The 14,196-nt window shown below is 53.1% G+C and overlaps 6 protein-coding genes and 1 non-coding gene across 7 annotated transcripts; 1 reads left to right on the forward strand and 6 right to left on the reverse strand.

The window, feature by feature from the left end:
* The first annotated feature begins 985 nt into the window (after positions 1 to 985).
* J4E79_002708 lies at positions 986 to 1,083 on the forward strand. Its single transcript has one exon. It is a non-coding gene; the product is annotated as a tRNA-Val (tRNA).
* A 512-nt stretch (positions 1,084 to 1,595) lies between these two features.
* J4E79_002709 (uncharacterized protein) lies at positions 1,596 to 3,251 on the reverse strand (the record flags this gene model as incomplete). The annotated part of the gene is made up of 2 exons (XM_049351606.1): positions 1,596 to 1,604; positions 1,782 to 3,251. The coding sequence occupies 2 exons, from the start codon at positions 3,249 to 3,251 to the stop codon at positions 1,596 to 1,598; spliced, it is 1,479 nt and encodes a 492-aa protein (XP_049214244.1).
* A 783-nt stretch (positions 3,252 to 4,034) lies between these two features.
* On the reverse strand, positions 4,035 to 5,529 carry J4E79_002710 (uncharacterized protein; the record flags this gene model as incomplete). The annotated part of the gene is made up of 2 exons (XM_049351607.1): positions 4,035 to 4,682; positions 4,732 to 5,529. 2 exons carry the CDS (start codon positions 5,527 to 5,529, stop codon positions 4,035 to 4,037), a joined length of 1,446 nt encoding a protein of 481 aa, XP_049214245.1.
* A 2,393-nt stretch (positions 5,530 to 7,922) lies between these two features.
* On the reverse strand, positions 7,923 to 8,966 carry J4E79_002711 (uncharacterized protein; the record flags this gene model as incomplete). The annotated part of the gene is made up of 1 exon (XM_049351608.1): positions 7,923 to 8,966. The coding sequence occupies one exon, from the start codon at positions 8,964 to 8,966 to the stop codon at positions 7,923 to 7,925; it is 1,044 nt and encodes a 347-aa protein (XP_049214246.1).
* A 368-nt stretch (positions 8,967 to 9,334) lies between these two features.
* On the reverse strand, positions 9,335 to 10,615 carry J4E79_002712 (uncharacterized protein; the record flags this gene model as incomplete). Its single annotated transcript, XM_049351609.1, has 1 exon — positions 9,335 to 10,615. One exon carries the CDS (start codon positions 10,613 to 10,615, stop codon positions 9,335 to 9,337), a length of 1,281 nt encoding a protein of 426 aa, XP_049214247.1.
* A 920-nt stretch (positions 10,616 to 11,535) lies between these two features.
* On the reverse strand, positions 11,536 to 12,393 carry EGD1 (Nascent polypeptide-associated complex subunit beta; the record flags this gene model as incomplete). Its single annotated transcript, XM_049351610.1, has 4 exons — positions 11,536 to 11,801; positions 11,937 to 12,109; positions 12,271 to 12,301; positions 12,348 to 12,393. The coding sequence occupies 4 exons, from the start codon at positions 12,391 to 12,393 to the stop codon at positions 11,536 to 11,538; spliced, it is 516 nt and encodes a 171-aa protein (XP_049214248.1).
* Positions 12,394 to 12,928: 535 nt separating this feature from the next.
* On the reverse strand, positions 12,929 to 13,640 carry J4E79_002714 (uncharacterized protein; the record flags this gene model as incomplete). The annotated part of the gene is made up of 2 exons (XM_049351611.1): positions 12,929 to 13,177; positions 13,236 to 13,640. The coding sequence occupies 2 exons, from the start codon at positions 13,638 to 13,640 to the stop codon at positions 12,929 to 12,931; spliced, it is 654 nt and encodes a 217-aa protein (XP_049214249.1).
* Positions 13,641 to 14,196: the final 556 nt, after the last annotated feature.

Below are 14,196 nucleotides of genomic sequence, written 5' to 3' on the forward strand. Positions count from 1 at the left end.
CTTTTTATTTTTGGATCAGTTGGTGTCGGAGGACGAGTGCCGACCAATGACTGTGAGGTGCGCGTGTTGGTTGGGTGACTCCTTCCATCTCGCGTCGGCTGCGAGCAAACGCTCAATGAGGAAATCACCGTTCACCGTCACCATAGTCGCGTCTGCTGTCTACGTCTACTGAAAAATCTTACGCAACCTCACATCCACTCCACCATGACCAGCCTTTGTCTTTACCACCACCACTATTTACACGTTTGCGCAACGCGACCCAGTCGTGGCATGGAATCATCTCTGCGTACCTGCGCTATACCACCAACGAATGCGGCATGCACGTTCTTGCGCGACTACCTCGAGAGCATACGCGTAGAACTCGCACTCAACCACAAGCGATCGCCTGGACAAGGCATACAACTACTCAATCCCTTGCTCATTCAAGATGGTAGATGAAGCAATTATGTTCAGTCGCGGTCCTAATCCTCAAGGCTGTTTTCTTCCTACCTTCAACTGACTCAGATACTCCAGGACCTCGCCGCTAAGCACCATGCACACCCATGACGATACTTACCGCGACGCGACTTACAACCCAGCCATGTCGAAGTATAGTCAATGCGAAAGATGCTTCCTCATCGCCTAGTACCAACATATAAATTCGTCATCGTTCAAGCATGCTCGCTGCACCTACTCTCAAGTCGAAAAAACAAACATATATCCCAGGAGCATAATGGCATTCGACGTGCACGTTCAGGAGACTTCAAATCTGGAACCAGTCACTACGGATACAACGCGGACGATTGCTGAACGAGAGACCAAGGCTGTTACGCTAACAGCAGAAAGCTTGTGTGATGCGTGGATTGGTTACCAAAATGAGTTGGTGCCCGACATTTTCCCGCATTCCAACCCCACCTTCGAGGCCTTCTTTCGAGCCCCTCGACAGCAACGACGACGCCGTTTTCGCGATATATTACGCACTTTTTGACCTCGTTCCATCAAGCAAGGCTCGTTGGTGTAGTTGGTTATCACGTCAGTCTAACAACGGCCGTCAAACGCCAGTTAGGACACTGAAGGTCCGGAGTTCAAACCTCCGATGAGTCATCATCGGCGCTCGCAAGGGCGCATCGAACCTTTTTGTCTTTTTCCCCGGCTGTTGGGGTATCTTTTTGCTCGGACAGCCCCCAAATCATCATTTTGGGCCGGTTGACCTTGAAAATCGAGGAAGATGGTGATGCCGATTTTTCTACGCCCCTTTTTTTCTCGTCTAACCGGCGGCCTTACAGTCTACTTGATACAACACTCTTAGGTACCCTCGTTGGATGGTGGGGGCTCGTTGGCCCGTCTACCTCAGTATCGCATCGGAGGCGAGCCTGTTACTTGTACGCAACATTCAGATGGGAGTGCGCCTTTGACTTAGACGCGGTCTGGCCCTAGTTCGGGCTGGTCATTGAGATTGTACTTTGGTATACGAGTATTCAAATTCTAGCTGGGCAGCGCGGCTTTGCAACAACTGCATAGGATCACGCATTTGCTAGCTACAAAATTGGGGAGATTTGACGCTGCGGCGTTGTTCTGTTGGATCCGAAATCGCAGGCCAACTCGCACAGCAAGCTCTACTTGGTCTACGAGGTCAAGTCAGGAGGTTGATGATAGGCAAGCATTCTGTCTACATTAGACTACCTTCGCAGTATCTGTGCAACAACTGCATGCAGTCTATTTACATCGTCCTGCCCACCCGATTTGCTCCTCCAGGCTACAATACCATCTGGTCTTACTAGAACCGCTCCATTACGTCCTACCTCTGAGAGCTGATCCCATTTCCCATCAATATCTTCTAGTTCCCTACCATCAATACCAACAACGTGGATTAGCTCGTCTCTGACCTGGTTCCAAGTAGTAGGGTCGGCCGTAAAGAGAACGAAACGGTCCAAGCACAAAAGATCGAGGGACGAAACGACATCATCTCCCTTCCTCAGCCACATGTGGGGAAAGTGATGCCCAGGAATGGTCGAAGGGTGGTATTCGGCGACCTTCAGCTTCCCAGTCTCGTCCACTTGGCCACCGTGAAAATTATCCCGCCCCTCATTGTCGATATCAGCAGTTGGATAAAACCAGCCTATCTCTGCCCCTGGTGCCTTGAATTCGGCATCGAGAATGTTTTGCGCCCTCTGCACATCCGCATGCACTTGAGCATAGCCCGGATGGCTTTTGTCAAGCAGGACTTGAATGGCTCTCTTGTTCTCTTCGACCGAAGAGTGTTTGCTGATACCCAATGCCTTGTCCATGATCATGCTGTGACTCCGCATATTAACCAGGCTCGATTGCGCAACTCTTTCTCCAATCGGGCGGCGTTCTTCATCGTAGGTGTCCAGAAAGTCGCCATTCCCAAGTTTGCCCTGGAGCAATAAAGCTAGCTTCCAAACCAAGTTGTTGGCATCTTGAATACCCGTGTTAAGTCCGAGAGCACCCCATGGAGGTAGGCGATGCGCCGCATCACCCACGAGGAAAGTGCGGCCGTTTTTACTGCGATACTGCTCAGCTGAAATGGCGTTGACAGACCAGTGGCTCAAACTCATGACTTCAACTTCCAAGTCTGGAATGTTGATGCTCTTCTTTAATCTACTCATCATTGCGCCGTTGTCGAATCGGACGGGGTCGTCGGGCAGGATGCCGCAGGCAAAAATCCACTCTTCTGTGTCGGGATTGTTGGGGTATGGGCCAAGGTGGTACATATAGCCAGTTCCAATACTTCCGCCCATCTCCGGGTTGATGAACCAAGTAATGAACGCTTCTGGTTCGGGATGTTTGAGGGATATTGGTGCTCGAATGTGTGCAGTCACCATGTCGACTATGTTCTTCTCCCCATGCAGTTCAATACCAAGTTTGTTTGTTACCATACGCCCGCCATCAGCTGCAATGACATACGAAGCCCGTATAGTCTCGCTAGGTCTAGATTTGTCATGGTATTCAATCCGTAACTCCACGTAGTCTTCCTTCTCCACGATGTCGATAACTTCGGCGCCATACTGCACACCGCTCGGATTCAACTGCTTGGCCTTTCGTGAAAGAATGGGCTCAAGCCGTATTTGTGGCAACGTGAGATAGCGACTAGGACTTGCTGTCCTATACTCGTCGGCATATCTCCCACCACCCCATGCGTCGCGCGAGACTATCTTGGTACCAGTAGGACCCAGAGAAGTGTACCACGCGGTCTTGGAACATGTGTTCGGAGGCGCTGCATTGGCGACAACTTCTTGCTCCACTCCCATCTGACGAAATATCTCGCCGGTTCGTTGGTTTAGGCCGCATGCTTTGGGGTGGATTGAAGTGCCAAGGTGACGCTCGAAAAGCACGTGTGGGATGTTGCGAAGGGATAACAGGATTGAGGAAGAAAGGCCTACAGGGCCTCCCCCTATGATGGCAACTGGATACTGCTGAGGACTTGCCATTTAGTCCCGGTAAGATTGATGGACAGCAAAGAACGCTGGAACAAATGAACTTGACAGCAAGTATCCCCGCTGTCTTTGACGTTTCGGCTCCACATTCCCCTCCCGAGGTCTTTACCCTTCCAGGGTTGTTACCAACTTTACTAACTTGACGTGGTAAGAATGTGGTATCTCACACTACCTACGTCACTCTCGGTTCAATATGGAACGTCAAAACGGCAGTCTTCCAGGCTTCGCGCTCGAGCTTCGAGTCTTGTCGCGACGGACTTTGGGCGTGTGGGTGTGTACATTGGTGGGGTCGGTAAGTGGATAACGGTAATTTCAAGACGGCGGTCGGTCACGACGAGCGCCGATTCTGTCCCACATTCCGCCTGCTACTTTGCCCGCTCTAATCACTCATCCATCACACGTGTGTCAAAAGGGTTAATGGCAAATAAAAAGTATCTTTGATAAACGATTGGTTGAGGAAATCTATCCATCCTCTATGTCTCTTTGTTTGCCTAAAAAGCGGCAGAAATATGTACAAGGAACGTAAAGCTATACGATCTGAATTTTCGTTCGAGTATTTTCACAACGCGCAGAAATTGCAATTCGCCAAAACATGGCTTAGTACGCGCCGTAAGAGCCGGTGCTCATAGCACTGTTTCCATCGACGGTAACAGTAACCGTCTGCTTAATCGTCTCGGTGACGATAGGTGCGCTGGCGCAGGTAGTAGCATCTGCAACCTCAGATGGCACCATGGGGGTAGCCTGTGGGGCGTTATAACCGCCAGTTGCTGTGTTCATCTGCTTGTCTGGAAGCACAGCGCTGTATGCTGAGTATGAGCTCAGGGGGAGAGCGGTAGCGGCAGAAGAAGCGTTGGGTACGGCCGCAGAGTAGGCAGCAGAAGAGGCAGCGGCGTATCCAGAAGAGATGGCAGCAATGCCAGTGGGGGTCATGATAGCGGAGTAAGCGGTGGTGCTGTTACCAGCAGGAACAGCGGCAGCGGTGCAACCGGCGCCAGTTGCTGAGGTAGCAGAAGCAGGGCCTGACTGGATGGGGTTGCATCCTGGGAGAGCGTCAAGAACGCTTCCGTCATCACCACCGTATGCCTCCATAGCGGAGCAGCTCTTCCAGGACTCATCGCTATCCTTGTTGACGTTCGCGGAGCCAAAGCACTGCTCCATCTCTTCTTGTCCACAGCCGCAACCGCACTTGCAACCGTCGTTCTCGCTAACGGCCTTTTCGAGGACACCGGCTTCCCATCCGTTCATCTATTGCTTTGTTAGAAATAAATGTCAAGAGGAGTAAAGAAGGACTTACAAAGTCACCGTGGAACCCGTAACCAGTTGGGTCACCGTTAGACAGGACCCAAGGAGCCTCATCAGGGCCAAAGGTGAACTTGGTGACGTCCCACCAGTACTCGATGAAGAGGGTAGGGAAGCGCGCAGCCCTGTGGGTCATGGGGCAGTTCTCGATACCGACACCAGCGTTGCCGTTGGGGTAGGCCATGTGCGCATTGGGGTTCTTGGGATCCATCTTCTCGCCGTTCCAGCACGAAGGAAAGGTAACTTCGGAAGCGAAGCCGTACTTGCAGGTGCTGAAACCCTTGGGGAATCCGTTGGCGAAGATGGCTGTGGAGCCACCGTCGGGCTCGTGGCAGCCCCAGCGAACACCGGCGGGGTTGTCGCCGTCGGAGCGCTTGAGCGGGCTACCAGCGATCATGTTGAAGTCTTCTGGGTAAGCAGTGACGTTTGCCCAGTTGTTGCCATCGCCGTACTTGTAGTAGATCTTGGTGGCTAGCTCAGGTACGCGGTAGAGCTTGGTTCCGTTGGTGAAGAACAGGGTGGGGCGCCAGTACAAGGACTTGTCGGTCTTGATACGGGCAGTGGTGCAGTCAGAGGCCTGGGTGTCTGCAAAGCCCATGGACTTGGAGAGTCCGTTTCCTCCGTCGAAAGAGTGGAGATGGGGGCTCTCGGTTCCGGGGAACAGACCGGGGTCGAGGCGCTGGTAGCTCATGGCATTGCCGGCGCGGTTGTAGAAGCTGAAGTAGTTGCCAACGCATTGAGCGGAGGCAGTGGCGGCAAAGCCAGCCGTGAGGGAGACGATATCGAAACGCATATTGGCTTGGTTGTGGTTTTGGGGTATGTGGAAATCTTGTATGAGTCGTAAGACAGCGAAAAGAGTGAGCTGTGTGAAAATGAAAGGACCGAGTCACAGACTCTGTAGGCTCTTGATTTCAAAAGGAGTGTGTAAAGAGTCAAAAGAATGAAAGAATGGTATTCCACCGGAAGCCAAAGAGAGAGCGATGTGAAGACAGCGATAAGAACAGGAAACTGGTGGGCAAGCTACTAGATAATATATCCAGGGACGCCCACATGCATCGGGAATTACATGCAGCCATGGGGGCGGCCAGCCCACGCTTGAGGCGCCCCGTTCTAGTACGAGATTAGCTGAGGCATCCAAAAGTTTGACTGATGTGACTAGATTCGCGTAGGTGCGTAGTTGTTTCCGGGTGGAGATCTGAGCCAGGGGAGCCGCGCGCAGTTCGAAGGCGGCGGCGCGGGTGTCAGGGGTAGGATGAGAGAATGCTATGCCGCGAGTCGCAAGAATACGTGGTGACGATGCCCAACTCCCTCTAGCCTGCAGCGATGCTTGCAGTACGCCGTCGCTATCTGAAACATACCAACATGCAGTTCGCGCGACTCCCGTTGTTTTTTGCCAGAGTCTGGAAGACGGCTGACGTATCGATAGGACAGAAAGACAGATTCCGTTCCTGGCGGCGTTCGGGGCGCTTAGCGTCACGATCGTCGCACGCGAGGCCCAGGTGGCTGATCTTCAAACGGTGCTGACTCCCCCTGCCTAAGATTAATGTCCGCGCGCGCTTCCATTTGCTGCACATGTTTCTTTTCAGGCCTCGATGCAAGGGCTCCGATAAGGAGGACAATCCGGCAGACATGCTCTTTTCTTCCACCAAACCCACACTATGTGGAGCTCAAAGAGTGTGCCGCTGGGCCGCGACGGGAAGCACTCAGAGGATCGCCCCGGTACCTGGGAAACGAGATCTTCGCAAGGACCGCTTGCTGTCGATGAGGACACGATCCAGGGCAACGGTAATCTTGACGAGCTGTCATGTCCTGTATCCAGAAACAGAATCGATAAAGAATCCCACGTGATCTTTCTAAACTCGTCCACGGGTCATCACGCTGCAGCATGCCACAGTCCGAGCTGACGCTCTGTCCCCGAGCACGACATGTGCGTGGCGTCGAATCACAATTTTATGATGACCTGCAAGTCAAGTTTAGCACGCAAAAGTCCTCTCCCAAGGCTAATTCTACAGCATACGCGTTCCTGCAGCGTACCTGGCAGAGGTCTCCGACCGGTAGAAGAGCGGCCGCCATTCAACAAGTTCACAGTAGCCGGAGTGTAGCTGCACTGCTTAATTTGGTACCTGACGTCTCAACGACAGCTCGTGGCACAGCGGCTCGTATCGATAACGAAATTACCATCCCCACAATTCATGAGACGCACAGGACTTGTGCGAGGGGACGTGTGGTCTAGACCACACTTGAATGGCATACTACAGGTTACTGCTCAGATGTGGAGTTGAGAAAGATCACCGTCGTCTCGATTCGCATAAGTGGAGATATCGTAGTGTCTGCATCTACTCCGAGTAGAAGGAGTGGCTGTATGCGCGCAAATATTCCCTGTACAACTCCATGGATAAAGCCTGGCTACAGCGGGCGCGTAGCAAAGGTCTGCGGACTACGTATGCTTCAACATGCTCTAGAGGCTCCTTCTAGGCGCTGCGTACGTCGCGCGCTTGTGTTAGTATATAGGCGTGTAGACGTACTACGGTTATTGAGCCTCCACGGGACGTAGCGACCGGTACACCAGAGCGGCAGCGTGCCGCGGACAAACGAAACAAGGTTCTAGCGGAACAACGGAGCGTTTGATCCCCCAGGGAGACGTTTTTGTTCGTTGGTTCTGACAGGTTACGCAATCTTGTGCGTTGAGTTAGGTGAGAAGCGATGAGTCGCGTCTAGAAGTGTCGAGCGGTTGCGAGACTCGTGTATGCAGAATGAAAAGCTAGGTGGTTCAAAGAAGGCAGAAATCAAGATTCTGGAGCGATGATGAGGTCTTTGCGTGACGTACGCGCCTCGTAACTACCTGAGCAGGCTGGCGTACCCATACTAGCAACGTGCTTGTTCGATACCGTCTGCGTAAGCTTTGCTCTACATTCGCGAAGTGACTGCTTCCTAAATGTTCGAAAACAAGGCCGTCGTTCGCATTGGACGACATGATGACGATCGCTTCTGCCTTGACTAAGCAGGTTGAAGAGTTGTCCGATCTGCAACAATGTCCCTTGGACATGCCGTCGTTCACTTTGTTATTCCTTCAGTCAGGTACCGAGATGAACTCCATGCGTGCCGTTCCAATACTGCATCGATGGCGGATGAAGATTGCTGAGTTCGCCGCAACTCATGGTGAGAATCGCAAGCGTGCTAGCTCACTCAAACCTTCCCACTCAGCACATTCTCAACAGCGCCCCACCGATCAATACTTCTCTTGATCAATCCTGCCATCACTTCCCTTCCGACAACACCTCCGCCGCTCTTCTCTACCCTCCTGATGACCAAGTCCTTCGTGCCCTTCTTTCCGCCTGCACAGTCCACCATCACACTAACAGTCTCTCTACACACGCCCTCCTCAAACGCATCAGGATCGCTGAGCACAAAGTCTACTTCTTCATCCTCATCCTCTCTCCTGCCTTCGAACACTGCAAACGTGCTAGGTATCGGCAGACCGCGTAAGCGAAGGCGATGCGCCTCCTTGGGTTCGTCTGAGCATAGGATTCCCTCGTACTCGTCGTCGTAGTATGCGTGTGGTAGGAGTGTGTCGCGGAGCGCAGCGAGTATGGATATCCACGCCGCGTCGAATGCGTTGCCATCGATGCTGATGAAGAAGACGTCGAGGTAGAGAACCCAGTACCCTTTCAGTTGGGTCTCCGCTTCTGAGTCTGGGTCTTCGGGGTTTGTGGATGGCTTGTATAGTATGCGGAGATCTGAAGCGCGGAGAAGTCGTGTCGAGTTGAGGAGAGAGCGTATGCGGGTTATGAGCGTTTGCGCATATGTGGAAGGCGCGTTGCCGGGGATGTGCGAGGGCGTGCTGCCTGTAGACAGTTCCACGTTCGGGACCAGTAACCTCAACTCTTCCACTTCTTCGCCGTTGTCTTCCTCGTCTTCCGCATCCTGCCCGGCGGTCTGTCCGGGATACTCGAAGGTACCCGGGATGTCTTCCTCTTTCAAGATCTCTGCGCGCACGCCGCAGACGACGCTTGTGTTGCCCAGTCGCACGACTGCACTGCCATTGCAATGGGTGAGACTTCCAGTGTTGATACCTGGTGTGCGGAACTCGGTTGCGGTACGGCCATTTGCGCGTATGGGCTTCTTCTTCTCTGCGGACAGATGCGCCTGCAGGAACGGGTGCGGGGAGACGGCGGCGAAGATGGGGCGAGGGAACGTGAGCGCTGGGGAGGGCTGGGTTGCGGCTGCCATGGCGAATGTACTGGAAATTGATACGCGCTTGAATCGGATGCGGTGTTCGAGGCGCGAATTGTTAGCATCTATGTTGGCGCTGGGAAATTTTGGAGCTTAGAGCTATGACGCGCTAGAGTTAAGCTTAAATGGGTGGGGCATGGAGATCACAACCCCATCGTCACGTATCAAGTCAAGTTTGTTGGCTGTAAAAAGAGCAAGCAGGTCGACTTCATATAACATTAAAACTACGTAACCTACACGCTATGCCTCAAGGGTATCCCGATGCGCTATGAACGCGACGCGACAAACAAAACATTACAGGTATATCCGATGCTCTCAGTCAAATTGCAAAGTCTGCTCGCAATCGTAGCTTCGTCGAGCTTCGCCTACCCTGAACTGAGTCCAGCCTTTCCAGCCTGTTGAACAGGCGTCCACTTGCCCTCCTTCTTGAACTGATCACCCCTCAATGTGCCCTCAGCAAGCTGGCTGATCATGTAGTCCCTTCCCTTGATCATCCATACCATCTGACTAGGCACCCTGAAGCCATTGAATGCACCAACCCCCTTCTGGGTGCCGATGGGGCAGATCTGCTGCTCCTTCAGGTTCGCCGTGTAGTGGCGATCGCCCTTGTGTGGCTCCCCAGTCAGGTGGGCAAGCAGGTCGTTCTTGAGGTTTGTCATAGCCGCAGGTACAGCGTCGTACATGTCCATGACGCCTCCACGAGTATAAGAGCCTGCATCGCCGACGACGTAGACGCGGGGACCGGCGGATTCGTGTTCGACGCGGAGGGTCTTGTCGTTGCATGCGACGCGGTTGCGGGTATCGAGCCACTCCTTCGGAAGGAAGCCAGTGTTCGGCCGAGAGCCTGTCGCATCGATGTAGATATCCGCTTCGACTGTTTCGCCATTGCTGAGTTCCACCCTCGTCTTTGCGCTTTCTTCTTCGCCCGCTTTGCTGGATCCAACAACCCTCGTGTTGTAGGTAACATCGCATCCGAGACGCTTTAGGAATTGCTCGGCGGTCTGACCAATGGCTGGACGCAGAAGAGGCAAGAGTTTCTTGTCTCCGCAGATGAGCGTGACTTTTGCCTTGGGGTTCTTAGGCGCGGATGCCATGAAACCCGGTCTGCCGTTCAGAATCTCTGCAACCTCTCCAGCGGTCTCGACACCTACTGGGCCACCTCCACCGATGACTACTGTCTTTGCGCTCTTCAGGCCCTCCTGAAAGGCGGTATGAACCTTCTCGAGTGCTTCGCGGTCGGTTGCCTGTGTGAAGAGCGGGCTTGGTGTGGTGAAACCAGTCGCGATGACAAGCGCAGCGTATTCGACGTTTTGCTGCTCGCCAGATGCGGTTTCAACGCAGACTGTTTGGCCGGTGGGGTCGACATTTGTCGCAGTTCCTTGGATGAACTTGAACTTGGGGAAGGCATAAGTGAACGCAGGCTCGATGGGGTAGAAGGTCTTCTCCGAAGGCATCATCTGTTTGGAGACACTTTCCCGAGGTGCTGCGATGCGCCACCAGAGGTCTTTGGAGGGGTTGACGAGCGTGACATTGTACGTAACTCCATCCTTCTTGGGTAACTGTGGGATAACATGCTTGAGGGCGTAGTGGGCAGCGCTGATGCCTGCAAAGGATCCTCCGAGGATCAGGATAGTTTCGGTACTCATGGTGAACGATAATTAGAAGATGCGCTTAGATTGGGTATCAGAATGAAAAGAAGACGAAGAGATAGATGCAAACACGTCGCAAAAGAAAAAGTTCAGGAGACGCGTCGCTATTAAACTTTAGGCGCGCTTCAAGCCTCAGGGACACCGCAGGTGGGGAGCCGCCGAATCGTTAAGTCGATGCTGAATCGAGGGTGCGACGTTTCAATGGGCTAAGCGCGTTGTTAGCTTGATATATGGTTTTCACGATTCCGTTATCAGGATTTTAGCCGGCTTCGGGCGTTGCTTATGCTCACGCTTATGAATCGCGTTCGTGGACAGGCTGTTCACACGCATTGCTAGATATTGGAGGCTTGGGAAAAGGAAGATAAGGAGCGGGTGCTAGCCACTTCACGCTTAATCCCGGAATCCCTTGCTGCTGATCCGTCGCTGACAATACATAGCTGTGCAGAGCGGTGCTTACATGCTTGGAAACGATGAACAACGCGGGGACGTTCCGTCCTCCTGACAAGAGCATCGCGAAGTGCGAGTTCTGCAGCTGGGCCATCTGGTATGACGTACTCGTGAGATCTTTGGTATTTCGGTTTCTCCGCAGCATCTTGGGAAATTTCATCCGCAGCGTCTAACCAACAGACGCGGATGCGGACTTCAAGGCTTCGCAACGTGAAATATAGGTATGCTCTGGTTTGTCATCTATGCGCAGTGATCGTGGAGAGCGTGCTAGAAGATTTTCATTCATATCTTTCCTGAGACATAACGCCAGTCCGGTATTTTGCCTGCAAGACCCACCGCGATTGCTGACCGTCACGGTCGTTGCATTCATGAAGTCCTCCATATCAATATACATGCGGTAGGCCGTCATTGCACGTAATCTCCTCTCTGACTCTTTCGACCCTTTCTTAAGCTACTTTTGGCGTAACTTCTTACTCGACCTCAGTCTTGGACTCGAAGTTGTCGCCAGCGACGAGGTCGGGGATGTCATCATCGTCCTCCTCGTCGTCGTCCTCCTTCTTGTCACCATCCTCGCCCTTCTCCTTCTGCATGCTCTGGTAGGATTCGGCGAGTTTGCGTAGCGATGCGAGCGAGTCGGGGCCGAGCTGGTTGAGGATGCCGGGGACGAGCTCTGTCAGCTCCTTGTCCTCACCGTGTCCGTAGATGGCGAAGGTGTTGGCAGGTACTGATGCGTGGACTATACGATGCGTGAGTTAGTATGTACTGCGACGGAAAAGTAGGGTGACATGAGTGTGGATCATGTAGTGCCATGTCTGCGATGTACCAAGGCACTCTTCCTTATCCACATGTCACAACGCTTGGGATGACGTACCCTTTGGTGCTGAGAAGTGGATGACGTTTCCGTCGCTCTTGAACATGTTGACCTCCTCAATGGCCTGGATGGGCTGGACGTTGAGCTTCTTCAGCGCGGTCTGGAGCTTCTTGTCGTCGGTGCCAGCGGCCCTGTGGACCTTCTTGACCTTCCTGCGGGGAGTACCCTTGCCGCTATATATCGAGTTAGCCTCGAATCCCTCGTGTCCATCTCATTCCTGAGTGTCGCTCGCTACCAATGGGCGGTCGTGGTGGGATTTCGCGGGTTCGTGATATTTTGCGGTGCGGGGCTGTCAAAATACAGCAGGAGAGGCTTGCTTACCCTGTACACACACAAGTTAGCAACTACTTCCTCGAATGGCATAGCTGACTGCTCTATAGAGCAATTGCAGCTCAGAATTGGAGTACGTACCAATGCGCACCGACGCTTGCATGCGCGCCAACTTTGCTTGATCCATATTTGCGGTGTTGAGGAAGGATGACTACGTGGGGAGAGCTGTAGGCGTGGAGTGTCAGCGGTCGGGTCCGGGTTCTTCGCAGATTGGAGTGAGGGCTTGGGCTCAGAGCGAGCGCGGGGCCGGTACGCACCTAAATTCGGGATCGTGGCCGAGACTTGGAGGGTGGTGTTGCTGGTGAAGTTGTTGCGGGCATCGGCGAAACTCGACGGAAGCGCCGATTGTGTGCATGTCCTCGCTTGTGGAAGCTTCAGATCCCCGCAACGTCAGAGGGGTCGTACGCGCCAACACCTGCACCCAGCCTATTGTACAACCATCTCATGCACCTCGAGATACTCAATATGACGCGTTGGCTATTGTTTCAATTGAATTCTCATGCAGACGCAGATGCACAGACGTCCAAGGTCAACATGCGGAATGGCGGCCCATCAACTTTACACCAAAGGAAAAATGCTCCATCCCAGCAGACTGGACCATTGCGCTAAATTTGATCGCGAATAGTGGTATTAATGCTCTACTTCAAAACGCCCAGATCTACTTAGAGGAGTGCGATTCCAGCCACACCAACAGCACCCAATGCCCACGAGAAAGCCTTCGCTTGCACTGCTGCACCTGTCGGCGTCGCTGATGCAGCACTTCCGCTGGCGGCCGAGCTTGGGCTTGTCTCCGTCTCCGTTCCATTGGGGTTTCCTGGAATGTCTTCCTGAGTAACCTTCATGCCTGTCTGGTTCTTGCAGTTGTCGGCGAAGTTGATCTGGGCGTTGTTGACCAGGGTCACGTCCGCACACTATGTGACCATTAGCGACTTTCTTGCGATGATGGATCATTCCATGTCAAAGGCTTACCTGGTACAATCCACCCGCCTCATGGTTGTTGGTAACAACTTGTATCGAAGCCTTGGTACCATCCGTCACATTCAATCCTTCCGGTAGGGAGACGTGACCGAAGCAGAAGTCTCCTAGACCTGATACTTGGGTCTGTTGCTGCGCGACGATGCTGAATCCATCTCCCGGGTTATCGCCAATGGCCATGTATACAGCAACGTTGGTCTGTGGATGCTCCATGTGCAGTTGTATCGGCCCTCCGGTGATTGGAAAATCGGTGCGCTCTTGCTGGACATCGTTGTAGCCTCCACAAGGGAAGTTGCCCTCAGTGTCATCGGTGAATCCACGCGCTTCAGGGAAATTGAGCTGGAAATGGGCGAGTGTAAGAGGAAGGAAGGCGAGCGCAAGAGCGCCGTTGGTAAGCATATTGACGATTGAGAGGTAAACGTAGGTCTTGATGCCGTGTAGGAAAGAGAAGGAACAGCGCTTTCAACTTGATGCAGAGGAATGCGAGAAGGTTAAGAGGGCAACAACAAACATCAAGTAAACGCCGGGATTGCCTGCCGTATTTATTGCAGCTTACTCTGGGACGCACCCCATCCCATGCCGTGCATTCCGTTCCAGTAAATCGCGTGGCTCGCCCGTGAGCACTCGAGGCGACCTGCATTGATCCCGCGTTTCGCATAGGTCGACGATCTAAGCAGATAGCAGTAAGTGAGCAGTATCCTGCATCAGCGGCGAATGTCGCTAATGTGCAAGCCGTTAGGGTATGATATCGTGTGGCGCGCAGAGTGCCGACAATTGAGCAAGTTTATTACCAAAGCGGTGGTTCCTCACCGCGGAACCGACTAGCGTCCAACAAAGTTGCATTTCACCGATGGCATTTCCGGTGACGCGCCGAGGCCTAGAATATGGTTCTACTGTATAGCCGGGAATGGAGATCAAAATGATGGGAATACCACGTTCATGAATCGCATTTGCG

Source organism: Alternaria viburni (genome assembly GCF_023758015.1).
Source record: "Alternaria viburni strain BMP 2772 chromosome Unknown scaffold_4, whole genome shotgun sequence".
Classification (NCBI taxonomy): Eukaryota; Fungi; Ascomycota; class Dothideomycetes; order Pleosporales; family Pleosporaceae; genus Alternaria; species Alternaria viburni.